This window comes from Protopterus annectens, chromosome 12.part0 (genome assembly GCF_019279795.1).
Source record: "Protopterus annectens isolate FY-2018-M chromosome 12.part0, PAN1.0, whole genome shotgun sequence".
NCBI classification, from domain to species: Eukaryota; Metazoa; Chordata; order Ceratodontiformes; family Protopteridae; genus Protopterus; species Protopterus annectens.
The window spans coordinates 530,766,928-530,794,884 of record NC_056746.1 but is presented as its reverse complement, the minus strand read 5'-3'; the positions used below and the strand labels follow the sequence as shown (position 1 = coordinate 530,794,884).

Genomic DNA, 27,957 nt, shown 5'->3' with positions numbered 1-27,957 from the left:
GCGAACTTGGTCAGCCACAGTCCTTCTGTGTTGGCCTGTACCGCCGAGAAATATATACCGAACAAGAGAGGTCCCAGGACTGAGCCTTGTGGGACGCCACTTGTAACTGGTTTGGAGTCTGACATGGCTCCAGCAATTCTAACTATGTGGGTTTTGGTCTCTATATCCGTATTCCGAAATTGCTTTGGTAAGCCATCCGATTACCGATCTACCGAAAAAACTTAAGGATAAAGACAGAGACAGACAGCACAGGTCCAGAGCTTCTGACGACACTTCCGATAAGCTAGTCGCCAGTTCACTGGTACTCTCAGTGAGGCGCTTTTGCAGCCCCTGATGCCCGTTTCAGTGGATTTGCAGGCCTCTACTGAGTCCCGTTCAGAGTCCGGTATGCCACGAGAATCTTCTTCAACAGAACCTGCGGATGTCTCTACCTTGGATCGGTCCGGAGCCCCTGACCAGGCACCGGCTTCTGAGGAAGTTCTCTGCACTACCGATATTCGACACAAACCGACGACTTTCGCATCTTCACTCCTGTCTAAAACTACCGAGTTTCTAAGGCCAAGAGTACGCACTATGCCTAAAAAACAATGACCCAAAAGCATGCACCTGCTTCCTTGCCACAGCATCAAATGCTTAAAATGGCAGAAGACCTTATTATGTTGATTAGGAGAAGTCAGCCTTCCCCTGCTAAGAGAAAGAGACCTATCCCCAGCAGCTATATCAGATCAAGAGTCCGACGACTCTGAGGTATCTGATTATGAGGACATGCCTTTATCTGCTTATGAGGATTCAGATGCAGAGGAATCTATTCCCTCTGTGTCTCCTCCAGATGATTTTTCTTTTCGTGAAACCTTACATACTTTAAGAGAGCATTTCCACTGGGAATGCCAAGACTATCCTCAGTCAAAAAAGAGACTCAGAGAATTGTTAGACTTGCCCCAACCTAGGCCTTTAGCAATACCTCTAGTCCTAGATGTTGTGGATGATGTTTTTATGGAATCCAGTTTAACTCCTGATACCTTACCCCCTGCTCTTGGGAAACCAGACAGGTACTACAGAGTTCCTGACTCTTAGAAATTCCTTTTCAGAAATCCAACTGCTGACCCAGAGGTCATCTCCCAGGGGCCCAAAGGTATCAAAACAACTACAGCTAAGAATCCCACTCCTTCGGACAGGGATTCCAGAGCCTTAGAGAAGCAGCCTCAGTCCAGCATGGCACACAACCCACGTTTATTAATATTATGAGCGCTTTCATTTGGTACAATACCAAACTTCTTCAGAAAAACAGATGTAACACAAAACATTCAACTGTTATACTTTAAAATTCATCATGTGATCAATCACCTGATCCAGTACCAACACTAGTCATGTGGTTTGCCCTACAAGTTACTTAGACATACATATTTTCTATCCTATAAAGCTTAATTCATTGTTGCATAAAACTTTTATGTTAATAAAACATTATTTTACATATATTTTAAAACCATATTCAAACATAAAACCATTAAAAATGAAAAAATATTTAATTATTTGTTTACATCCCTGCCTTACCTATCTGTTCAAGCTCTTTAACTTTAGTATGGAAGTAATTGAACAAACGTCATTTAACCCAGTTCGTCATTTAACCCAAGTAATACATATGAATGGCAACGTAGTTGCCAAACTAATTCACATGCTTCTAATTTTAAAGATGCAGGTCCCCTCCCTCTTCTTTTTGGATTTGGTCAATAATCCTGAACTTAAACCAGTGTCCTGGATGTGTTTTTACATGGTTTGCTAAAGCATTTTCAAACTTTTCTTTCTTTATAGCATAGAGATGTTCATAAAGTCTCCTATCTGTCTTCCCTATGTAGAAACTGGGACAATTCTGGCATAAAGCTATATAAACAACTCCACTAGAATTACAGTTATATTTATGTCTTGTCTCATACTTTCTATCTCTAATGGTGAAGGAACTTCCTATGTCAATCTACTTACAATGAGGGCAAGATTCGCATTTGAACATGCCTTTAATTCTACTATTAGGTAAATCCTGAAAATTTAAAATGTTCTTAAAATTCAGACCTTTCTTAAAAACAAATTTTGGTTTCACATTACTAAAATTATTGCAAACTGTGTCTGTAGCTAATAAGGGCCAATTTTATATATAATATTTCTTATAGCTAGTGCATCTGTGCTAAAAGTAGTAAGTTGTTGGAAAATTCACTATTAGTTACACTATTACCCATGTTTATGTCATTAAAAATAAAATCCTGAGCATTATGCTCACTCAAAATTACTTTATATACTCCTTTTGTTTGTTTATTCACTACTTCAATTCTTATCTCAGTCACAGAATTATCCGGGTATCCCCTGTTAGTAAACATCGAAGTCAAGTTATCACATTCTACTAAAAAATCAATTTCTGTTTTGACCATTCTGGCTGCCCGAACAAATTGCCCCTTTACTACCGACTTTTTTTGCTGTAGGGGATGTTGGCTTGTATAATGAAGAAAATAATTTGAAAATGTAGTTTTCCTAAAAATTGTAGCTTTATAACTATTACATTCATGGTCTTTTGAAAGTTTCACATCTAAAAAAGAAATTTCATCTCTCTCATATATGTGAGTGAACTGTAAAAAAGTTGGAGTGTTATTTAAATATTGACTAAATAAATTTGCTTCATATTCACTACCATTAAATAAAATAAAAACATCATCTAAAAACCGTGTGCAAAATTTTATCATATTAAAAAAAAATTGTTGGTGTCATTAAATATATACCTGCTTTCCCATTCAGCTAACACCAAGTTTGCATAACTGCCACCACATGGCCACTCCTTTTTTTTGCAAATAAAATTTCGTGTCAAACAAAAAATAATTGTTGTCTAAGATAAAATTAAAAGTTCCTCTATATTCAACAACTCAAGGTTTGTGGCTTCCCTACTTCTCAGTTTTGAGCAAACCCATTAAATACCTATTTCATGGGGTATACATGTGTACAAATCTTTCACATCAACAGTTAAAAAGGCATATTGTTCACTGTATGTTAAAGCATTACTATCATTCAAGAAAGACCATGAATTTTTTCATATATAAAAATAAATATAAATATTATAAAGATGTATAAAAATACCAGTGATCTTTGGAATTCCGAAGATCCATAAAGATTTACAGAACCCCCCTTTAAGACCCATAGTGAATAGTAGACAATCTTTGACATATCCAATAGCAAAATATGTGGATAGTATATTAAAGAAGTACATAGTCAAAGAATCACATATATATGCAAAGATTCATGTTCTTTCTTGAATGATATTAATGCTTTAACATACAGTGAACAATATGCCTTTTTTAACTGTTGATGTGAAAGATTTATACACATGTATACCCCCTCTTTGGCCCTCTTCAAAAGGAACCTTGACGATTGGATGGGAGAAAGGAAATTCACCCCGGGGTCAGTTGCCCTGCTAGACAGGGGTCAGGGAAGTAAATAGTGTGGGAAAAAATAGCCAGGGAATTGTTATGGCTAGGCTTGTGTAGGCCCTAGGGCTGATAGCCTAGTACCAACCTATGAACCTACCTACCATGAAATAGGTGTTGAATAGGTTTGCTCAAAACTGAGAATTAGGGGAGCCACAAATCTTGAGTTGTTGAATATAGAGGAACTTTTAGATATGATCTTAAACAACAATTATTTTTTTGTTTGACACGAAATTTTATTTGCAAAAAAAAGGAGTGGCCATGGGGTCACCATGTGGTGGCAGTTATGCAAACTTGGTGTTAGCTGAAGGGGAAAGCAATTATATATTTAATGACACCAACAATTTTTTTAATATAAAATTTTACACACTGTTTTTAGATTGTTTTTATTTTATTTGATGGTAGTGAATATGAAGTAAATGTATTTATTCAATATTTAAATAACAATACAACTCTTTTTACAGTTCACTCACACATATGAGAAAGATGAAATTTCTTTTTTAGATGTGAAACTTTCAAAAGACCATGAAGGTAATGGTTATAAAGCTACAATATTTAGGAAAACTACATTTTCAAATTATTTTCTTCATTATACATGACAACATCCCCTACAACAAAAAAAGTCGTTAGTAAAGGGGCAGTTTGTTCGGGCAGCCAGAATGGTCACAACAGAAATTGATTTTTTAGTAGAATGTGATAACTTGACTTCTATGTTTATTAAGAGGGGATACCCCGACAATTTTGTGAATGAGATAAGAATTGAAGTAGTAAATAAACAAACACAAGGAGTTTATAAAGCAATTTTGAGTGGGCATAATGCTCAGGATTTTATTTTAAATGACAAACATGGGTAATCGTGTAACTAATCGTGAATTTTCCAACAACTTATTATTCATCACTACTTTTAGCATGGATGCACTAGCTATAAGAAATATTATATATAAAAATTGGCCCTTATTAGCTACAGACACAGTTTGCAATAATTTTAGTAATATGAAACCGAAATTTGTTTTTAAGAAAGGTTTGAATTTTAAGAACATTTTAAATTTTCAGGATTTACCTAATAGTAAAATTAAAGGCATGTTCAAATGCGAATCTTGCCCTCATTTGTAAGTACATTGACATAGGAAGTTCTTTTACCATTAGAGATAGAAAGTATGAGACAAGACATAAATATAATTGTAATTCTAGTGGAGTTGTTTATATAGCTTTATGCCAACATTGTCCCAGTTTCTACATAGGGAAGACAGGAAACTGAGAGAGAGAGACCTTATGCACATCTCTATGCTATAAAGAAAGAAAAGTTAGAAAATGCTTTAGCAAACTATGTAAAAAAACATCCAGGACACTGGTTTAAGTTCAGAATTATTGACCAAATCCAAAAAGAAGAGGGGGGAGGGGCTGCATCTTAGAAGCATGTGATTTAGTTTGACAACTACATTGCCATTCATATGTATTACCTAGGTTAAATGATGTTTGTTCAATTGCTTCCATACTAAAGTTAAAGAGCTTGAATAGATAGGTAAGGCAGGGATGTAAACAAATAACTATTAATTTTTTTCTAATTTTTAATGGTTTTATGTTTGAATATGGTTTTAAAATATATATAAAATAATGTTTTGTTAACATAAAAGTTTTATGTAACAATGAATTAAGCTTTATAGCACATAAAATATGTATGTCTTTAATTTGTAGGGAAAACTACATGACTAGTGTTGGAATTGGATCAGGTGATTGATCACATAATGTATAACAGTTGAATGTTTTGTGTTACATGTGTTTTATTGAAGAAGTTTGGTATTGTACCAAATGAATGCGCTCATAATATTAATAAACGTGGGTTGTGTGCCATGCTGGACTGAGGCTGCTTCTCTGTGGATTTTTCAGTGGATTGTTTTCTAAAAATTGTAATTCCAGAGCCTTAGATAGATGTGGTAAGAAAATATACACCTCTGCAACTCTCACCATCAGGGCTTTGAATTGCCAGTTTCACATGCTGAAGTACCAACAACATATTATGGAACTTATTAAGCATAAAATAGCTACCTTTAAGGACTGTGCAGAAAATAAAGAATTACAAGAGCTTATGCATTCTGTAAGCCAAGTCAGCAAGCAGACATTGCAGTGTGACTTTGACACCCTAGAAGCATCTTGCAGGGCAGCAGTCACTGGTTCTGTACTGAGAAGGCATGCTTGGCTTAAGGAGCAGACCTTGCCAGACCATGTCAAATCAAAGTTACTAGACGCCCCTTTGAATAAGGACAATCTGTTTGGCACCAAAGCAGAAGCGGTTCTTAAAAAGATGGAAGAAAAAGCTAAATCTGTGCAGATAGTCAAAGATTTCTTGCAAGTACAGCCTCCTAGATTCAGTAGGAATTGTCCCTCGAAACATTGGTCCTTTCCCGCCCCCTCTAGGCCATCTCAAACTAGACCCAGGAGAAACAGACCCCCCAGACTACAGTCTCAGGGTATGCAGAGATCTAAGCAATGGAGTGCCTTCACTTCAAAAACAGGGAGTGCTAAGCCACCCCCTTACGGGAAGAATTCCCAATGACTTCTCAACTCCACTCCCCACCTCTGCCCAGCAGCTTTTGCCCCTAGGAGGAAAACTTGCTCATCGTGCAGAAAACTGGATTTCCATTACCAAAGACAGATGGGTCCTCAACACTGTATCCCAGGGGTACAAATTTTACTTCCACTCACTGCCAACACCAATAGGGTTCCCAGATCTTCCTCCAAACCAGTGGGCAGAGGCACAAAAACAAGTTCAATCCCTGCTCTCTATAAGGGCAATTCAACCTGTTCCTGCGGAGCAGAGGGGTCAAGGGTTTTATTCCAGACTTTTCTGGTACCCAGAAAAGAGGGCATTTGGCGCCCAGTCCTAGATCTTTCCATTCTAAATACCTTCCTGGTGGTACCAAAATTCAAAATGCTCACCCTGCAGCATCTTCTTCCTATGCTGGCCAAAGATGCCTGGTTAGCTACCCTGGATTTAAAAGAAGCCTATTTGCACATCCCTATAAGGGACTCAAGCAGGAAATATCTTTGCCTCAGGGCAGGATGTATGCATTGTCAGTTCTCTGCACTTCCCTTTGGCTTATCCACTGCTCCCAGATTATTCACAAAATGCCTGGCTCCAGCAGTTGCTTACTGCAAACAGAGAAAAATTCAAATTTACCCGTACTTTGATGACTGATCCAGGCAGACAGTCAGGAAATGCTGTTGCAGCACCTGACATTCGTAAAAAAACTTCTAACCTCTCTGGGGTATACCATCAACGAAAAGAAATCAAAACTAGTACCCAGTCAAAAGATTGTATTCCTGGGATCAAGCTTGGACACAGCATCCCAAGTGGCATTCCTTACACCAGAAAAACAAGCCTATCTGACAGACTATTTCAGTCAAATGGCCACCAGAACCCAGCTATCCACAAGGAAAATCCTGCAGGCCCTAGGGTTCATGGCCTCATGTAACCTACTAATTCCATATGCCAGACTGCATATGAGGAAACTTCAATAGTACTTAAAAAGTCTTTAGTGCCAACATTCTCAGGACCTAGAAACTGTCATTCCTATCATACCTTGTCTAAGGACAGAGTTTCTTTGGTGAGCAGCAGAATGCAACCACAACAAGGGACTACCCTTCACTCAACCCCACGCCACCAAGACCCTAACCACAGATGCATCAGATTATGCCTGGGGTCACACCTGGACGACAAGTGCATTCAGGACCACTGGAACCAAAGTCAAATTCATCTGCACATAAACCAAAAAGAGATGCTAGCTGTGCAGCACGCTCTAACAGCTTTCAGATCCCTACTCTCACCGGGACCCCTGCTAATAAAAACAGACACCACCACAATTATGTGGTACATCAACAAGTGGGGGAAACCCACTCTTAACCACTCTGCAGGCTAGCCATGGCCCTGTGGGACACTGCTTTAGACATGCAGGTCCTTCTGCAAGCTCAATTCCTGCTGGGCAAACAAAACTCACTTGCAGATGACTTATGCAGAAATCTCCTAGACCCACAGGAGTGGCAATTAGAGCCCAGCACCTTCAGCCTCCTGATTCAGAAATGGGGTACCCCAGAGCTGGATCTCTTTTCCTCTCCTTGCAATCACCAGCTCAGCAAATTCTGCACCAGAACACCTCACAGCAGGGCCTGGAAAGTGGATTCCCTATCCTTCCAGTGGGTAAATGTCTCAATCTATGCATGTCTCCCTCTGCCCCTTCTCTCAAGAATATTGCTCAAGATAAGACAGGACATACCAAGGACAATTCTGATTGCCCCGAACTGGCCACGCCAGCACTGATACCCACTCCTGCGCAACTCGTCACCGGTGCCACCTATCCCACAGCCCCATCCTGGTCACTCAACAGGGGGGACAGATCTTGGATCCGCAACTGCAAACCTTAAATCTTGTAGCTTGGCTTATTCCTTGAATTCTTCCCCAATGTCCAGCCTAAACAAGCAGATGTACTGGACATCGTTCTTGAAGCCAGAAGATCCAGTACAAGGAAATCCTATGCGGATAAGTGGAAAAGGTATTGCTCCTGGATTCAATCTAAAGGAGAGGACACAACTCTGCTCTCCCTACCTCTAATCCTGGATTACTTAGCAGATCTACTCTACAGAGGCCTATCCTTTTCCTTCATTAAGATCCATCCCTCTCCCATCTCTGTTCATTACAATTCTGAGCCGCCCCTATTCTCTCACCCTCTCATTAAACAGTTCCTGTGAGGGGCAAACAACTTAAGTCCACCTATGAGAGCACCCACCCCTGCTCGGACATTAACTTTGTACTAGAAACGCTCACACTGCTCTCTTTTGAGCCTGCAGCGCCAGCAGACTTGAAATTCCTCTCGGAAAACAACATTGCTCCTGGCCATCACTTCAGCGAGAAGAGTATCTGAACTACAAGCACTTATGGCTGTGGAACCCTTTATTATTTTTCATGCTGACATGGTCTCCCTCAGGACTAATCCTTCCTTTATGCCCAAAGTGGTGTCCAGTGTGGCTCTCAGCCAATCTGTCTATTTGCCAACCTTCTTCCCTAATCCTCAAAATAAAGGGGAAAAGATCCTGCACTCCTTGGACATGCACAGACAGCTCAGATTCTACCTGGGTAGGACTAAGCCCTTCAGGAAATCTGACCAGTTACTACTCAGTTTTGCACCAGGGGCAGAGGGCAAGGCCATTTCAAAACAAGTTTCCAAACGGATAGCACACCGTATCCATTTCTGCAACAAACTCCATGGGAAACCAACCCCTCAGGGGGTCAGAACACATTCCGTTAGGGCAACTTCTACCTCTACAGCATTCCTCAGGGGAGTCCCTACCAGGGACATTCTGAAGGCTGCTACCTGGAGCTCTGTACACGCATTCACCAAGCATTACCACCTGCCTTTATTTTCCAAATCCAGGGCGGGTTTTGCAACTGCAGTCCTGCAGGGCATTCTAGCCAGCCCAAACACTTCTTGACTGCCTCCACCCTTTCTACAGCTTTGGGAATCAACCCAAGTCTGATGACTGCAACAATGAAACACAAAGAACATAGTACAGTTGTGTACACTTACCATAAATATAGATGTTTGAGTGTATTCACTGTTGCAGTCCTAGTTTCCCTCCCTCCAGCCCCCTTCTCACTGTCTCTCTCTCCTCTCTATGTATACTACACACCATTTGCAGGGATATTGGTACTGGTATTTACTTTTTACTGGTGGAGATTCTTCCACCATAGCTTAGCTCCCTATTGGGGGGCTCCTGACGTTTGGGGCAAGAAAAACTGATGTAATGGCATCGGCTGCCTGTTTTTATACCCCTGATGACCTGACCTGAAGTGACAGTAACCGACGCAGAAATACCAAGTCTCTGGTATTCGGGCTGACTGAGGGCCACCTGCAGGCAGATAACCCAAATGTGATGACTGCAACAGTGAATATACTTGAACATCTACATTTACGGTAAGTGTACACAACTGTACTTTTCTTGAAAGATGAAAGGTACAAAAGTGCAATACGTTAGGAACATTTAATGAATTATTTAGATGAATTTTATCATTATACATGTTTTTGCTTCTGTATTTAATTTTAAAATACACTTATGGTATTGTAGCACTTTAAGAACCTTAATTGGTTGATTGTTTTACTATTTGATGATGTATAAAAGGGAGGGTTTGTTGTTTATGTGATTTTATTCCGAAGAAGTCTAGTTGATGAAAGCGTAATGAAAGTATTTGAAGCTATTTGCTGCATTCATTGGTTCCAGTCGTTTCTGAAGCATCCAGTTGTTGTGGTGCTTTTTAGCTGCTGCATTTGTTTATTAGGGGAGAAGCAAAAAGATCTCAGCAAAGCTGGCCCTTCTGCGGAAAAGGTCCCATGCTACCATCTGGTTGAGGGACCACTCATGAGGCATGAGAATGGATCTGCCCAACTTGTCCGCTGTCACACTGGATTTTCCCAGAAATGTGTGTTGCAATGAAAAAGCAGTTGGATGAGATCACCCAGTGCCGGACTCTGAGGGCTTCTTGACATAGAGGGTATGATATAGTTCCCCCTTGTTCATGTACCAGACCACTGACATGTTGCCTGATTGAATCACCACTGTCCCCAGAGGAAGAGCAGTTTGGAATGCTTGCAATGCCAAAAGCACTGTCTTCATCTCCAGGACATTGATTTGCAGGTTTACCTCATCTGCAGACCAGGTTCCTTGGACTGTCTCTTCCCCAGATAATGCCCCCCACACTATTTGGGAAGCATCTGTGATCACCGTGGCCTGTGGTTGAGGGGGAACAAAGAGTCAACCTTGTGTTAACTATTCTGACTTAATCCACCATGATAGGGTCCTTTTGCATGCGTATGAGAATTTGGTGAGACATTTGATTGATGGATAATTGACCATTGGGAAGCTAGAAGCCACTGTAGTATCCTTATGTTGAACCTGGCTAATGGGACTAACACTGTTGCCATCGCCATTGATCCTAAGGCTTGTAGGATGTGACGAGCAGCTACCTTCCTGTTTTGAATTAGTCTGTGCATTTGACATCTGATTGTCAACACACTGGAGGGGAGAAGTTTTGCAATCATCTCAGTAGTATCCAGTAGCACTCCAATGAATTCTAGTGTTTGTGAAGGTTCCAAGTGTGATTTTTTATTATGCCTCGTTCTCTGCAGATTTGAAGAACAGAGTGTCTTGCGTTTATCAATAGATGCCTGATCGGGGCGGATATGAGCCACTCATCTAAATAAGGAAATGCCCAGAAGTCTCATCATCTCAGGTGAGCTGCAATCACTGCCATTCATTTGGTGAGTACCCTGGGGGTGTTAGTGAACCGAAGGCCAGCTCTCTGAGCTAATAATGACTGGCTCCCAACCCGAAGTTTAGTTGTCTACTGGAGCGTCTGTCCATTTTTATGTGATACTATGCATCCTGAAGATGTATAGAGCACATCCAGCCGTCCTTTTTCAGGAAAGGAAGTATGGATTTAAACCATGACCATTCAGAACTTGCTGCTTTGAACCGACTTGCTTAATCTGCTGAGATCCAAAATTGGTTTTCCAGTCCCCATTTTCTTTGGAACTAAAAAAGAACCTTAAGTAAGTTCTGAATCCACTCTGGTCAAGGAGGACCCCTTAGATGACCCTTTTTTGTAGAAGCTTCTGAATTTGAATAACTGCCTTCTTCCTTTGACTGGGTGGGACATGTGGGATTCACATGTTTGGGGGGGGGATGAGAGAAGGGAATTTGATAGCTACTGGATATTATTATCCTCTGCCTTCACAAACTGAAAGCTTTGTTTTGTCAGACTCTCCAGTGCAGGGATAGTCAACCACCGATTGCCTCCAGAGGTGGACAAGTGGGCCTCCTTTCAGGAGAGTTGGAAGGGTTTCATGAAGAAAGATTCTCTGGACCCCTGGCTCTGTAAGCCACCTCTGCTGCGAAGGCAGCATCTTCCATTATTATTCCCCCCCTTTGCTTCTGGGGGGGAAACCTCCATGTGTGACCTGGTAAGAGCCCTGAGACTTTTTGAACCACATTTTTTGGCTTCTTCTCTCACCCTTTTTGATAGGGTCTTTGAAGGGCAGAAAAACATATGCCCACGTCAGACAGAGTCCTACCTTCTTTCTCACACCTGGATAGCGTATCTTTGACTTTGGAGAGAAAAAAGAGAAGAGCTGTAAAACAGGGGTGTTGACAAACAAAGACTTAAAAGGCTCAGCAAAATTGCATAGGTGCATCCAGGCATACATCCTCATAGAGATGCTGGAACCCATCTCCCTACTCGTTCTTTTTGGCTGCATGTGCAGTGAGCCTCATGGAAGAATTAGCTACAGAGTTGTAGCATCACTAACTGGGAGGCTACCTTTCCCTTGCTCCCTCAGCTACTGCTTCTTCAAGGTTATCTAACTCCTTAGTCAGATTCCTTTGCAACCTTGTGAAATGGGAAAGATAGTTCAGTGATTATAGGACAAAAGTTACTGAAGAGAAAACTCGCTTCCTGCATCTATCCATCATCCTCTAATCTTTGTTAGGAGGATGGATAGTGGAACTCCCCTGTGAAAATTCCTTTTTGGCCACTGCTGCCATGGCATCTACTGGAACCCCTTTTGTCCAGAAGGCTTTATCAGATGGGGCAGTAATTATTTTGTTTGGTCTCAGGAAAGTAGGCTTGATGGAACCCAGGGTTTCCCACGCCCGCCGAGAGGTCAGACATGTGAGCTCATCGGTAGGTGGAATCACCCAGGAGGAAGATGGGCGTGAACCAAAGGCCACCAGGTACACCGATTCAGGTGCAGGATTACTGGATTGCCAGCCACCTGTCTTTTTCAGAATTTCTAGTCTCCCCGAAGGAAATGACCTCAGGAGATGACCGTGGGGATCATTTGGCTCATTCATCGAGGTCAGTGTCTTCAGTGGCAGACTCGTCTGTGGAGTCCATATGCTTCCTCTTGCAAAGTTTCCTCTGAGCGACCTCCTCAGTGGGGTACTCTTGGGAGGTATCAGAAGGGAAAGGAGTACCCCAGTGTGTATCCTAGCACCCGTGGTCCCTCTGTGTTGATGGAATGTCCTGGTTAGTAGAAGTGCTCTGGGAATTCTGATGGGATAGAGGATCTGAGGGGCAGATGACTTTTTAGATGTAGTGGCATCTTTAGCCAACTCCAGGGCCCCAAAGGCTGACTGTTCCTGAATCTCCAACAAGCCATGTTTGGGGGTCGGTGCCGCCTCCAACCCAGAAGACAGCTAGCCCAGGGTAGAAGCCAGAGCTGAGCTCACCTTCGCTGAAGCCCAGAGGCACCTCGACTGCTCCAACAGTCTGGGGGTCAAGCGCACTCTAGGACTGCGAGGTTCACTACAGCTCTGGGAGCTCTCCAGCTTTGAAAAGGCCAATGAGCACAGAGCAAAGGCCTGATCTGAAAAAAGAGACGTCTTTGGATCTGACCTGAAAAGCATCGGATGTATCAGATCCAAGGGCTCCGAAGCATGCTCCTAAGTTGGAGGAGGAGTAAGAGGGGCATAGTAGACTTGGATAGCCCTGGAACGGTGTGGGTTGAGGCCAAGGTGGACTTGGTAATGCCCTGCAACCATAGGATCTTTTGTACCAGTGTTCCATGTTGTCCTTAGTAAGGCTTTCTGTTCAACAGGAAGAGGATGCAGACTGGGATTTTGGCCTGGATAAGAAGGGAGACACTACTCTGTGGGTCTATGGTAGGGGAGTACTGGGTCCTTGGGAGTGCCATGATAAGTTTGAAAGGACTTTTGTTAAGATCCATCTATCCTTACCAGATACAGTCTGAGCAGAATACACTGGATCCAGTTTGGTAGTGGTTGGCACAGAAGGCTCCATTTGAGACAAAGATTTGTTAGATTTAGAAGTCTTGGCTTTTGGCTCTGAATCTGACAGAGCCAAGAAAAGTCTCTTCTTTCCCTTGTCACTGCTTTTTGAAGACAGGGAAGAAGCAGGGCTTGAATGAGACTATTTCAATTTGGGAGTCCAGAGACTTGAGTTGGCTGCCAGAAATGGCTTCTTCAAAAGCTGAGGGTAGCATTCCCCTTGAAATGAGCTTATTTGTCTTTCAACCAAAGCTCTATGGTTGAAAGAATGGCAGATGGCACAATCTTCTTGTAACTGGAGAGGCCCTAAACAGCAGACGCACAAGGAGTGCAAGTCACTAAAAGGTATTTTATGTCCGCACTTTGTGAATTTTTTTAAATCAGCAGGCTTATCTTGTTTCTACACCATGGGTCTCTCAAAACAATCACTATGCACTACAATACCAGAAAGGTGAAGGATAAAGGAAAGATTTGTTAGAACAGAGAGGAGGGAAAAAACTACTAACAGTAGCTAAGACTATGTAAAAAGGTAATAAGGGAGGGGAGTAATCTATGAAAAAATGGTTATTAGAGGGACAAAGAAGGGGAGGAGTGAAAGTAACCTAATAAAAAAGCGGTTGCTGTAGAGAAACTGGTTTTCAAGACGAGGAGAGGTAAAAAAGGATAAAAATACAAGAACAAAAAAGTTAGGCAAGTAGAGAGAACAAAAAGCTTATAAAAATAACCTGACAATCCAAGAGCTCAGTGGAAGGACCACACCTTTGTGAAGTGGCAAACAAAGATCTGAGATAGGGAGAGATGCATTGTGGGTAAGGGGAGGTATCCAAGAACTTATTGGGTTGCCATGAACTTAGTATCCGGATCCGAAACCCATATGTGAGGACAAAATGAAAAATTTACAATAGCAGATGATTTGTTTTACTTACAGGTAAGTTTTTCTCTCCCCTCCTCTTCCCCTCTCCTGAGTATTTTTCCGAATGTTAATGACATGAAGTAGGGCATATGCTTTAGAGTCCTCAACAAGTTTAACAAAGTCAAAGAAAGTCCAGTATTTCCAGATTTTCTTGATGTCCTTCAAGGATGCATCTGCAGTCCTTACAAATGGGTTGTCCTGTCATCAGGCAGCCCTTCGGTCGGCCGGATTCCAAAGTCTGGGTCTGGCCTCGGCTGGTGTCTCGCTTCACCCGACGTCATAGCTGCAGTTATTCGGGTATAAAGGCATCAGCCGACGCCATTTTCCTCAGTCTTTCTTGCCGCGTGGCGCCCGAAGCAGAAGCTGTTCGCAAGTGCCGGTCGGTCAGAACCAGAGATTACTACTACTGAATACTTCTACTACTACCGAAGACTTCTAAAAAGCTAAGTACCCCGTTGGGGACTCTTTCTTGCCTCAGCCGATGTCAGAAAAAGTGAATAACTGTTTAAATTGTGGGAAACAAATACCTCATAAAGATTTCCACTCTTACTGCTTACCTTGCTTAGGCCCAGACCACGACGTAGCAGCTTGTCTAGCCTGTGCTTCTTTCAACCGACGAACGCTTAGACGTCGGTCTGAATTTGCTGAAGAGTTTTTCAGCTCCGCTTTTGCTTACATTATGCCGTCGGATACTCCGACTACGCAAATTTCTAAAAAACGCAAGGAAAAGGACTGACACTCGCGGTCCGTGGTTTCGGCCGAAACCGCGGTTAAGCCAACCGCGAGTGTCTCGGTTTCGGCTGAAACAGAGTCCACGGTTCTTCCTTCGGCCGAAAGCTTGCCACTTACCGAGGCCTCATCCAGCTTGGCTGAATCTGCTACTGAAATCCCACCTGCTCCTGCAGGTTCACAGGATTTATCAGATACTATCCCTTTGGATATTTCTACCCCTGCACGTGGAGCTGCTAGGCCTCCTGCATCCATGTCGATTAAGGCCTTTGCCAGGGCTAAAGCAGCAAAAACTACCAAATCTGTGCCTGCTAAGACCCCCTCTCACAGGCCCAGTTCTAGTTCACAAATGCTTAGTCTAGCAGAGAATCTCATTTCTTTGATCCGGGGATCCCAACCACATCCAGACAGGGCCTCTCACCCTCCTCCAGAGAAGAGGACTAGAGTAGAGCCCCCTGAGCCAGTTTCTTCAGATGGCTCCTCTGATGAATCAGATAATTCAGACCCTCCAGAGACTCCTTTTTCTCCTTATGAGGACTCTGATGCAGAAGAGTCCATTCCTTCTGCCTCTCCGCCTGAGGAATTTTCTTTTGGGGAAACCTTGCATGCTATGAGGGAACAATTTCAATGGCAGGGCCAGGATTTTTCAGACTCTAGGAAAAGGCTTAGAACCTTTTTGCATTTGCCACAGCATAGGCCTTTAGCCATTCCTCCAGTACTTACTGTTGTGGATGATGCTTTTAATGATGCTTGTACTGCTCCTGATTCTCTTCCTCCGGCCCCTGCTAAGCCCAATAGGTACTACAGGGTTCCGGACACACATTATCATTTGTATAAGGCCCCTTTTGCAGATCCCGAAACTATCTCCCAGGGACCCAAGGCTGTAGCAGCTACCTCTACCAAAAACCTCCCTCTGAAAGGGAATCTAGGGCCTTAGAGAGATGGGGCAAAAAAGTTTACACTTCTGCTACTCTTTCAGCTAGGGCCTTGAACTGTCAATTCCACATGATCCAGTATCAAGAATTTATGTTAGACCAGTTAACTAAAAAGCTGTCCTCGGATGAACCATTAGACAAAAAATCGGTTCAGGAAATGGTACATAACATTCAGCAGGTCAGTAACCATTCCTTAAAATGCGACTATGATGCACTGGAGGCTTCCTTTAGATCAGCCATGACTGGCACAGTGATCAGAAGACATGCATGGTTAAAAGAGCAGGCCTTACCAGATCATGTTAAATCAAAGCTACTGGATGCTCCCATGGACAAGATCAATTTGTTTGGCTCTCCTGCACAACAGGTGCTGAAGAAGATGGAAGAGAAGGCAAAATCTGTCCAGACAGTCAAAGATTTCTTACAGGTCCAACCTCCAAGGTTTAGCAGGAATTGGCCCTCCAAGAATTGGTCCTTTCCAGACACCTCCAAAGCTCAGAGAGGCAGGAATAGGCGCTCAAGAGGCAGGGGTCAATCCAGAGGTGCCTACAGGGGACGTCAGTGGCAGGCTAACAACCAGCGAGGTACAGCCACAGATACAGCCACCACCACGACTACAGGACAATCACAGTGACTTGGCTCTAGCACCGCCTACCAGGGAACAACTAGAAGCACCCTTAGGCGGAAAGCTAGCCTTATTTTCAGTAAACTGGCATTACATCACAGGAGACAAGTGGATTTTGCAGACAATAGACCAAGGTTACAGGTTTCACTTCCATACTCTACCAAGGAAGAGAGGAATGCCAAACCTACCTCCAAATCAAAAGGCAGAAGCTCTAAAGCAAATAACTCACTTACTAAGGATGAGAGCTGTAGAAAAGGTACCATCTATGGAGCAAGGATAAGGATTTTACTCCAGGCTCTTCCTGGTACCAAGAAAAGAAAACCAATGGAGACCTATTCTCGACCTGTCCGCTTTAAACACATACCTCATTGTCCCAAAATTCAAAATGCTGACCCTACAGCAGCTTCTTCCTATGTTGGGCAAGGAGTCTTGGCTGGTAACTCTAGATCTCAAGGAGGCATACCTGCACGTCCCCATACGACCAAATTGCAGAAGATACCTCAGATTTCTTGCAGGATCAGAGCATTATCAATTCTCAGCATTGCCCTTTGGCTTATCTACTGCACCCAGAGTGTTCACGAAATGCCTAGCATCAGTAATTGCTCATTGCAGGCTTCAGGGAATTCAAATCTACCCTTACCTGGACGACTGCCTGTTACAAGCGGACAACAAAAACAAACTAGCAGAAGACTTAAAAAGGGTCATTTATCTACTGCAAGCCCTGGGATACACAGTCAATATAAAAAAGTCAAGGCTGATACCATCCCAAAGGATAACCTTTTTGGGTGCAGAGCTGGACACATCACAGCAAATGGCATTTCTAACAGTAGAAAAACAGGAGCAACTCCCTCTCTACTTCTTGGCATTAACAAAACAGAACCAGCTAACAGCAAGAAAAGTCCTGCAAGCTTTGGGTTTCATGGCATCCTGCATAATTTTGGTTCCACATGCCAGACTGCATATGAAAAAGTTACAGTGGTACCTAAGGAATTTATGGTCTCTGCACAAGCACAGCCTAGAAACCCAAATTCCAATAATCCCATGCCTGAAGCAAGAATTCAAATGGTGGGCTCAGGCCTGTCAATCAAACAAAGAACTGCCCTTCCACAGCACTCAACCAAGCCAGACCATCACAACGGACGCCTCAGACCTCGGTTGGGGGGTGCACATGCTGGACAAGTGCATACAAGGCTTATGGACTCAAGACCAGCTGCACCTACACATAAATCAAAAGGAAATGCTGGCAGTAAAACTGGCAATTCAGACATTCAGACCATTTCTTCGACAAGGTCAACTGTTGATAAGGACAGACAACACCAAAGTTATGTGGTACATCAACAAACAGGGAGGCACACATTCGTACCCTCTATGCCGGATGGCAATGGAACTCTGGAATGTGGCCCTGAGCCTCAACATTCAGTTACAAGCAATTTTTGTGCCAGGAAAAGAAAACATACTAGCAGACATACTAAGCAGAACTACCACAGATGCCCACGAATGGATGCTGCATCCGGACATATTCAAAACCATTACAAGAAAATGGGGACTACCAGAAATAGACTTATTTGCATCCCCACGCAATCACCAACTGAAGAAATTCTGCACAAGGACGTACCACCCACTTGCTTGGAAAGTGGACACATTTTCTCCTTTTGCAGTACTCCAAATGTGATATATTTTCCATTTTGCTGAATAATTTTTTCTTGTTGAGGGTCTGCGAGCCTCCAAGATAATGTCTTTAACCCTTTCAGTTGGAAAAACCTGACAGCATATGCATTCCCACCACTTCCTTTGATGCACAAGGTGCTATTGAAGATCAAAGAAGACCGTCCAAGGATCATCCTGATAGCTCCAGACTGGCCAAGGCAACATTGGTACCCATTACTGAGGAGCATGTCTCGGGAACAAATATGGCCTCTACCACTGGTTCCCTTACTGTTAACACAGAACAACTACAACACCCTGCATCCAAACCTGAAAACACTGCAGCTGACTGCCTGGAACATTGCATAAGACCAAATAACCCAAGTTTATCCCAAAGGGTTAAAGACATTATCTTGGAGGCTCGCAGACCCTCAACAAGAAAAAAATTATTCAGCAAAATGGAAAATATATCACATTTGGAGTACTGCAAAAGGAGAAAATGTGTCACTGGTAAACATAGCCAACATCCTGGAATACTTGGCAGAGCTCTTCCACAACGGCCTGTCCTATTCTTCCATTAAGATTCATGCATCAGCTATTTCAGCAGAATACAACTTGGATCCTCCAGTCTTCTCACATCCTCTGCTCAGGCAGTTTCTGAGAGGAATTAAAAATGTAAAACCACCTAGGAAGCCACCATTGCCAGCATGGGATTTGAACTTTGTGCTAGAAAAGTTGACACTCCCTCCTTTCGAACCAGCAGCAACAGCAGAATTACAATACTTATCATGGAAGACTGCTTTCCTGCTTGCAATCACTTCAGCAAGAAGGGTATCTGAGCTACAGGCATTAATGGCAGTACAGCCCTTCCTGATCTTCCATCAAGATAGAGTGTCCATGAGAACAAATCCTACTTTTATGCCAAAGGTGGTCTCCAGGGTATCTTTAAACCAAGCTATCCACCTACCTACATTCTTCCCCAACCCACAGAACAGGGGAGAAAGACTGTTGCATACCTTGGATGTACATAGACAATTACGTTACTACCTGGACAGGACCAAGGGCAATAGAAAAACTGACCAGCTACTGGTAGCATATGCAACAGGAATGGAAGGAAAAGCAATTTCAAAACAGACAATCTCTAAGTGGATAGGAAATTGCATTAGATTTTGTTACTCCTACCATGGGAAGAAAACTCCAGAAAACATCAAGCCTCACTCTACAAGGGCTACAGCCACTACCACAGCTTTTTTACGAGGAGTGGCTACCAAAGACATTTTAGAGGCTGCTACTTGGAGCTCCGTGCATACATTTGCCAAGCATTATAATTTACCTTTATACTCCAGATCCCGAGCAGGTTTTGCCACTGCTGTTTTGCAAGGGATCTTAACTACACCATAATCTTATTTCTCCTCCTCCGCCAGTTTGGCTATGGTATTCTACCCATTTGTAAGGACTGCAGATGCATCCTTGTAGGACATAGTTTAGTTTTGTACCTACCATAAATGTAGATGTCCGATAGGCATGCATCTGCAGTCAGGATTACCCACCCTCCTTCCCCTCTGTGGTACTCCTAGGGTATTTGCCCATCTTGTAGCTAGCTGGGGGAATCTATTATGGTGTATTTGTTTGTATATATGTACATACATGCTTATTTTTTGTTTGCTCTCTACTATTTGGAACCATTTGCATTTATCCAAATTTAGTCTTCCTAGAGGGCACCTGGCATCTGGGGCAAGAAACACTGAGGAAAATGGCGTCGGCTGATGCCTTTATACCCGAATAACTGCAGCTATGACGTCGGGTGAAGCGCGACACCAGCCGAGGCCAGACCCAGACTTTGGAATCCGGCCGACCGAAGGGCTGCCTGACGACAGGACAACCCATTTGTAAGGACTGCAGATGCATGCCTACCGGACATCTACATTTATGGTAGGTACAAAACTGTACTTTCTGTTCCTGTTTATTTCCATCTCCCAAGCTCTGTCTCTGCTTCATTTCCAATGTACTGTTGATTCTTCTAGTCAGCTCTTGTGCTTTTTCCCCCTTCTCTCAAGCATTTTCCGTTGAAGCACTAGAAAAGGTGTCATTGGCACAGTCTTTCTCTTTGTGGTCTTTATTACCAGAAGAACAAGACACAGAATCCCTTTCTGTTTCACACTCACTTTTTAAACTTTTGTATTTCTTCCTTACCAATGTACTTCATCAAAAAATGATTTTGTTCCTTCAGGGAAAAATATTTTGAAGATAACTGGGTACAATAGTTTGAATCTTGTGTCTGCTTCTTGACATTCCCTGAATAATGGAATAAATTTGCTCCTCCTCTGCCTGGTGTACAGTAAAAAGTCATTTTCCACAAGCATTTTGCTGTCTCCTGCTTTTACTACTTTGTCTGTCTGCCACAGTTTTGTCAGAATCAGCCTCTTTTGCTGGTAACATTGCATCTTTACTATTGAAGGCCTAGGTTGTTTTCTCATAGCCAGGTTTGGTGTATACACATAATGTGCCCTTTCAATTAACAATTCCTGTTGTGGAATACCAGTCCAGTTGCTTATTTGTGCTTTCATAAAAATTAATAGTCTGTTCTTCCAGTTTATTGGGTACAGCAGAAAATCTCAGGTTTTCCTTATGTGCTCTGTCCTCTAATTCTGTTATTTTTTGAAACATCTCTTCTTGTGCAGTCTCGGCCTTTTTTTTTTTTCATTTTGACGTCTGAATTTTTAAGTTTTATTACCTTGTTTGAATATCTGTTTAAAGCTTCTTCCATTTTTTCCATCCTTTTATTGTTTGAGTTGATATACTCCATCAGTGTGTCATTTATTTTGGTCAGGTCAGTGTGCAGTTGCCTTATACTTTCCTCTAGGTTACTGGAAATCATGTCTGGAGCTTGCACTGCTTAACAGCTACAGTACTTTTCACAGTCAGTGTTTTTTTTATCACCTTTTGTAGCTGATTTTCCTTCAGGTTCTCTGTATTTCTTTTTACTGACATCCATGCAGTGCAGTTACTAGCCAGTTACTGAAATTTACCCGGAAAGCTAGGTCCATTGGCTTTCTCTGATAAATTCCAGTTTTCACACTGGGAGAGCTGTAATTAAGCCGTCAGTGTGTAGCCATCTTGAAAGTCAAGTGGAGTTAATTTGACAAGTGTTGGCTTTTAACTGGCGGTTTTCTGTACTTGGTGTCATGATTTTTAAAAGGGCTATCTATAGAACTCTGTGTTTAGTAGTTTCTGAACCAGTGAACAGTGTTTCTCTGAGTGTCTTTCCTCAGAAGAGGATTTCACATGCCACAGTCCCCCAGAGTCAGCCCTAAAAGGAGAACTGCAAAAATATTGGTCTAAAGTTACAAGTCTGTTTAATTTTAATTTTTTTTAATTTTTTTAGGTATTTTTTTTGTTTGGTAATCTAAGGTTCAGCTCATGACTTTTTAGCCATGTCAACAGATGTTCTGTAGTTGGTCTTGACATTAATGCTTTAGCAGAATGTTTACATTTTTCAGTGAAGCAGGATTAGATTATAAGACGAGTACGTAAATCTGTAAATGGCAGATATGGTCCTGCAATGTTGGTAACTGTTTTTATTATTTTTTTAATTGGAAGGAAGAGTAGCCATTTGCTTATTTATTTTTTAATCCCAAGCTTTTCAGTATGACAGTCAGCTGTTGGGCACCCCTCTTTTTTTTCCTACTCGCCTGTGGTTGGAGCTGCCATAGCGGGGAGTGAGGAGGGGAAGTGACTCTAGCATTGAGAGCCTGGTACTCCACTTTCCTGGTTGTAGCCACTTTGTGGAGGGGAGGTGGGATCAGCATTCATTGGAGGTGGAGAAGGAGTCATGTTAAGTTAAAGCTTCACGTACATTGCATACACCAGGGTTTTTTTGTGCAAGCCCTACCTCCTTTGACACGCTCCAGTATTACCACTGGCTGTTCTGTGCATCGTCAGTATCCCTAGCCTACACTTGCATATTTCCTCCCAGATGAGAGATGAGCATTCTGAGCTTCATTTCTGTATTTCCTCATGCTGATTCCATTAGGTGCCTAAGCCACTAGTCAATCTCTGGTTGCTTAGGTCATAGTCAGGGCTACAGTAGACCAGCTGTTTGTTCATGTCTTCTTTTATAGATGATTAAAAAAGTGTGATTCTAATGGAGCAGGTGTTTGTTAATGTCTTTATTTGCAGGTGCTGAATAAATGTGATTCAGATGAGACTGACTGACTGACTGACATTGATTTGTAGATCATTTTGAATTGTTCTGATTTCCACATATTCACTGTGTTGTTGCGTACATGCCTTATCAGTTGCTATTTCTGGCCTTGTCTTGTGAACATTTGCATTTGACACTAGCAGGTAGTGGATACATTTTGTCTATTTACTCTCCTACTTTTTTAAGAAAAGTGACATAAATGACCAAGAGTTTTTTTTTTTTTAGTACCCTTTCTTTCTAAAGGTTTATAGATGCTAGTAGGTGGATTAAGGTTGGGCTGCCTATTTTTAGACACTAAAAGCAATTGTGACCTGTTTCAGAAAACTTGGCCAAACTTTTTAGTCTGATGGATCCAAATTCTCCTGAACGAGTGGCATTCGTTTCCAGAGCACTTAAGTGGTCCAGTGGAGGTTCTGGCAAACTTGGTCATCCTGTTCTACATCAGCAACTAGCCATTGCACTGTGGAAAGGTATGGGAAAAACAACTTCAGTTTTGTTGAAAACTAATTTTCATTTAATGTATGTTGTAAGAAAAGCACAAATCAAGTTGTCGTGTATTTACTAGCTTTCCAGAATTCATGATATGTAATTTCCTTGTGCTGCCAGTTAAAAAGTGGCTGCAGACCTGTATTTGTTGAATTAGTACTGGCTTGTTTGTGAATTGCTCAGAATTTTATGTTACAACTAGAGTTTTGAGTGGATCGAAGATTTCAAATGGTCAGCAGAATTGTCTAGTACCAGTTAGGTTTTGGGAAGTGGTGCAGCCTGCAGTACGAACCTGCTAAAAGTTTGGAGACTTGTCTGATATTATTTGTGGGTATGTGTGCACTCTCATTCCTGCTTCTTGGAAGAAAAGAACAGTCTGTGTCTCTTACGAATATTTCTGTGTTGGGAGTCCAGTACTATTCTTAGTCCATGCTTTTTGCGTTTAACGTTTTGACTTGTGCGAGACTTAAGTAACTGTTTTGAACCAGAAATAACATTTCTGATAATGTTCTTTAACTGAGCCAGCGTGGCTGCTTGTTAAATTTTCATATATCGTCAAAAATCCATTTCTTGTACATAGTCTTGATTTTTCTTTATTATTTCAAGCAAAATGTAGTGATTTTAAAAGTTAATGGATAGGTGTTATTTTAAAACTCTGTCCCAGTGCTTCAGTAAAAGGGGCAAGCTGAATATCCCTTGAGCTCCGTCACTTCTTTCTTCAGTGCATTACTCACTGTGTCAGTTTGTATTCCTCCTCCAAACAATGTGAAATCCCTATGAACAATTTTAGTTCCATGTTGAGTTTGGAGCCTCCTACACTAGGTTTTAGAACAGTTGAGTAGATTAAATGGGATAACATCCAGTTTTGAATACGTTTTTTAAAATGGTAATTGCTAAAGCTCACAAAACCATTTTTGAGGACAAAGTCCAGCATACACCCACGCAGGAGGCTATAGGTGTAGCACCCATGCTGTTAGAACAGGGTGTGGGATCTTGCACCTTGCCAGTAAGGAGAAATCCTTTTGCTGCTATGATGCACTGGTTTGACAGATTTGCTGCTGCTGTGATTTGCACACTTGGGGCCTTGGCTAGTTAAGCTACTCACTTACAGTGAGCCATTGAATGACAGAGGCTGAGAACCATTATAATATGTGTGCAGCCACAAGAATATTCTGTAGTATTTTCCTACATTCCTTGGGCAGCTCTTGCATTTATCTGAGGGCTGTGGCATGTATGTCTATATTATGTTACATAACAATGATTTATTGTTTTAATGATGCCTGGGGATGGAGAGTTTGCCGTAAAGTAATTAAAGCCTTTTAATTGTGGAGGGTACCACTATTGTAGTAGGTCATCTCCTGAGTATTCTGATTCTAAGGTGTAGAGACCACAAGTGGGTGAATAAACAAGTTATGGAAGGTAGATGCCTATCATGGTTACTCTGACTTGGTGGCGTGGAGACCACAAGTGGTAATAAACTGAGTTAGAAGGAGGTGGTTGCATGTCATGGGTACTGTGGTTCTGAAGTGCGGAGACCCCAGAAGATGATAATTCAGGTTATTGGGAGGTAGGTTGATGTTAAGCACTTGAACTTGAAAAGTTGGAAATGGTTACATCCTGTAGGACTTGCTTACAAATGCAGAGGTTGTATCAAATTATCCCAAGTGCCTGAAGGTTGATTGTTGGGGGGGGGGGTGCTGCAGGGAGGATTGGGTGACTGAAGATTGGATTTCTTACAGTGGCTGCTGATGCCACTTGGTAGATTTTTGACAAGAGTTTAGTGGAGATGGACATGCATGGTACCCTGCTGATGTCCATGCTGCTGCAGTTGGCTGTGGTAGAGGAACATTCAGAAGTTCTCTTTTTCTGTGCATCTTTTTCCATTGCACATGCTGATCATCAAGCCTACCCTTGTTAGCCATGCCCAGTCATTTTGCTGTCCTGGTATTCTCCAGTGGGGGTTAAAGTTGGCTGGAGGAGGCCATCATACAGGCTTCCTCAGCAAAGTTTTTTTCCATCGCTGGCACCCCAGCAATAAGGATGCAGTTATTTAGGCCTAACCCTTCCCTAGGGCAGGGGGACAGGTGTCTCTCCTCATTGCAGGGACTGCAGTTAGTGCAGAGTATTAAGTCTCTGAATTGTTAATACTCTGCTTTTTTAAGTCCAAGGGTGTATGGTTTGATTCCTTCCACATTCGTTTGCCTACTGTGTGACTGAGCAAGTCTCTCTACAAGACAGTACTCTCGGTTTGCCCTTGAAAAGGGACAGTTGTGTCAAGTGGACTTGCCTAATTAACAAATGTGCAAAGTACTAATAAAAAATATATAAAATAAAAATAAGAACTGTGCCCTCACCGATGCAGATTCATACTTTCATACTGTCAATAACAACTACTGTCAAATAGACTTGATGGCCTAGTGTCCACCTTCAAAAACATCTTTTGCAGTGCTGTCCCTCTTCAAAGGGATTGTGGCATTGGAAAGCCCCAGACTACATGTTCTTAGTGTTTCACTGTTGCAGTCATTACATTTGGGTAATCTGCTGGCATGTTGCCCTCAGTCAGCCTGAATAACAAAGTCTTGGGTCCTGCGTCAGTCGCTGTCTCCTCTTCCATGACGTCAGGTCATCAGGGGTGTAAAACATGCAGCCGACGCCATTTTACTCCACCTTTCTTGCCGCGCGGTGCCCGAAGCAGAAGCAGTTCGCAAGTGCCGGTCGGCCGACTCCTGAAATTTTCGCATTCGAGTTTCAGAACCGAAGTCTTCATCTAAAGCTAAGTACCCCTTTGGGGAAGTTTTTTCTTGCTCCTTACCGAAGTCAGTAAAAGTTAATAATTGCATTACTTGTGGGAAGCAAATACCTCATAAGGATTTTCATTTGTACTGTATTCCTTGCCTAGGCCCAGATCATAACATGCCTTGCTGTCGGTTTTGTGCTAGATTTAACCAACGTACTATTAAGCGTCAGTATATTTTTGCTTCAAAATATTTTGGATCCAGATTTAATTACCCTGAAATGTCGTTGGTTAGCAATCCGACTACTGGAGTTCACAAAAAAAGCAAAGAAAAAGACAGAGACAGATCGTCGAGGTCCAAAACCGATGACGAAGCTTCTCCTAAGCCAGTCGCCTGCAGGTCTGAAGAAACGTTATAACTGAACGTGAAAGCGCTAACCAGTTGTCTGTTTAATAAATTATTCGTGGTGTGCCAGCCGTGGAGTGCTTCCTTTGTCTACTACAGGATATTAGCCCCTGATACTAGCTACGTTTGAGTCGCAGGCCTCTACCGAGACACGTCCGGAGTCCGGTATGCCACAAAATTCTCAGACTATTGAACCCGCTGATGTCTTTCCCTTGCATGGGTCCGGAGCCGCTGAGCAGGCACCGGCTTCTGAGGGTGTTTTCAGGCCTCAACATTTTTTGTATAAAACTGACGCCAGCTTCAAAAACAAGATCAAAAACATCTAAGTCTAAAAAACCGACACATGAGCCACGTGCTCAGGCCCCTATGCCTAAAAAACAGATGATCAAAATGGCTGAGGTCTTAATTACCATGATTAGGGGTCCCCCCCCCCCCCCCGCTAAAAGGCCTAGGCAAGACACTGATTATGAATCTTCAGATCAGGTTTCCATTTCTTGATTCCTCTTCTGATCAGGAATTTTCTATTCCACCCTATGAGGATTCTGATGCAGAGGAATCCATCCCATCTACATCTCCTCCTGAGGATTATTCTTTTGTTGAAACCTTGAGTACTTTAAGGGAACATTTTCATTGGGAGATTCAGGATTTCTCTGAATCAAAAAAGAGGCTTAGAGATTTCCTTCTTCTTCCTCAGCATAGGCCTTTGGCTATACCTCCTGTATTAGACATTGTTGATGATGTGTTTTCGGAATCAAGCATGGCTCCTGATTCCCTACCTCCGGCTCCTAGTAAGCCAGACAGATATTACAGGGATGTTCATCGTGCATACAGCTGCAGTAATCACATATGGGTTCTCTGCCGTCAGGCGGGTCCTCGGTCGGCCGAATTCCAAAGTCTTGGTCCGGCATCGGTTGTTGTTACCTTCTTCCCTGACGTCAGTGCGACAGAGGTATATAAATCACAGCCGACGCCATATTCTTCAGTCTTTTTTGCCGCGCGGTGCCCGAAGCAGAAGCAGTTCGCAAGTGCCGGTCGGCCAGCTCCTGAATTTACGAAAAATTGGAAACCGAAGTCTTCTTTAAAGCTAAGTACTCCGTTGGGGAAACTTTTCTTGCCTCAGACTGATGTCAGACAAAGTTAACAATTGTATTTCTTGTGGGAAGCAAATACCGCATAAGGATTTCCATTCCCTCTGCATACCTTGTTTAGGCCCAGACCACGACGTCTCGGGCTGTCGCTTTTGTGCGACTTTCAATAAACGCACTATTAAGCGTCGGGCAGAGTTCGCCCAACATTATTTTGGTAAAGCCTTTGATTATAAAATGTCGTCGGATACTCCGACTACCGTTTTTTCCAAAAAACGCAAGGACAAAGACCGATACGCAAGGTCTGCGTTCTCCACCGACACCACGCCAAAACCGGCTACACGTGGTCCGGTTCTCAGCGAGACGCCTATGCAGTCCCTGACTACCGACGACACTTCCTTGGCGGTGTCTTCTGTACCCGAGACCGCAGATACCTTGGCCCTTACTCAGACTACAACCTCCGAAGCCACTGTTAGTGTTGAAACTCCTGCCGGGGATAGGTCCACTTCCACCCAGGGTGTATTTAGACCCTCGTCTTCCTTTTCCATTAAGGCCTTTACTAAGTCCAAATCAGCCATGCATCCCAAGAGGCCTGTTGCACAGGGCCCATCCTCAGGCCCCATGCCTAAAAAGCAGATGCTTAAAATGGCTGAGGATTTAATTACACTTATCAGGGGCTCCCAGCCCCCTCCAGACAAGAGACCCAGATTGGAGGAAGATTCCCTCTCCTCTGAACAGGGTTCCATTGTCTCAGAACATTCTGATGTAGAGGAGCACTCGTACTCCCCTTATGAAGATTCGGATGCAGAGCAGTCCATTCCTTCTGTATCTCCCCCAGAGGATTTCTCCTTTGGGGAAACCTTGCACACCTTGAGGGAGCACTTCCATTGGGAAGGCCAAGACT

The 27,957-nt window shown here is 42.7% G+C and overlaps 1 protein-coding gene across 1 annotated transcript in view; it reads left to right on the top strand.

Annotated features, from left to right (window-relative positions):
- Window positions 1-27,957, top strand: part of GET4 (guided entry of tail-anchored proteins factor 4) — a 419,684-nt gene that overhangs the window by 360,379 nt on the left and 31,348 nt on the right. Inside the window, exon 4 of the mRNA XM_044089678.1 lies at window positions 22,663-22,812. Coding sequence (XP_043945613.1) covers window positions 22,663-22,812 — 150 coding nt within the window. The remainder of the gene's footprint in view (window positions 1-22,662; window positions 22,813-27,957) is intronic.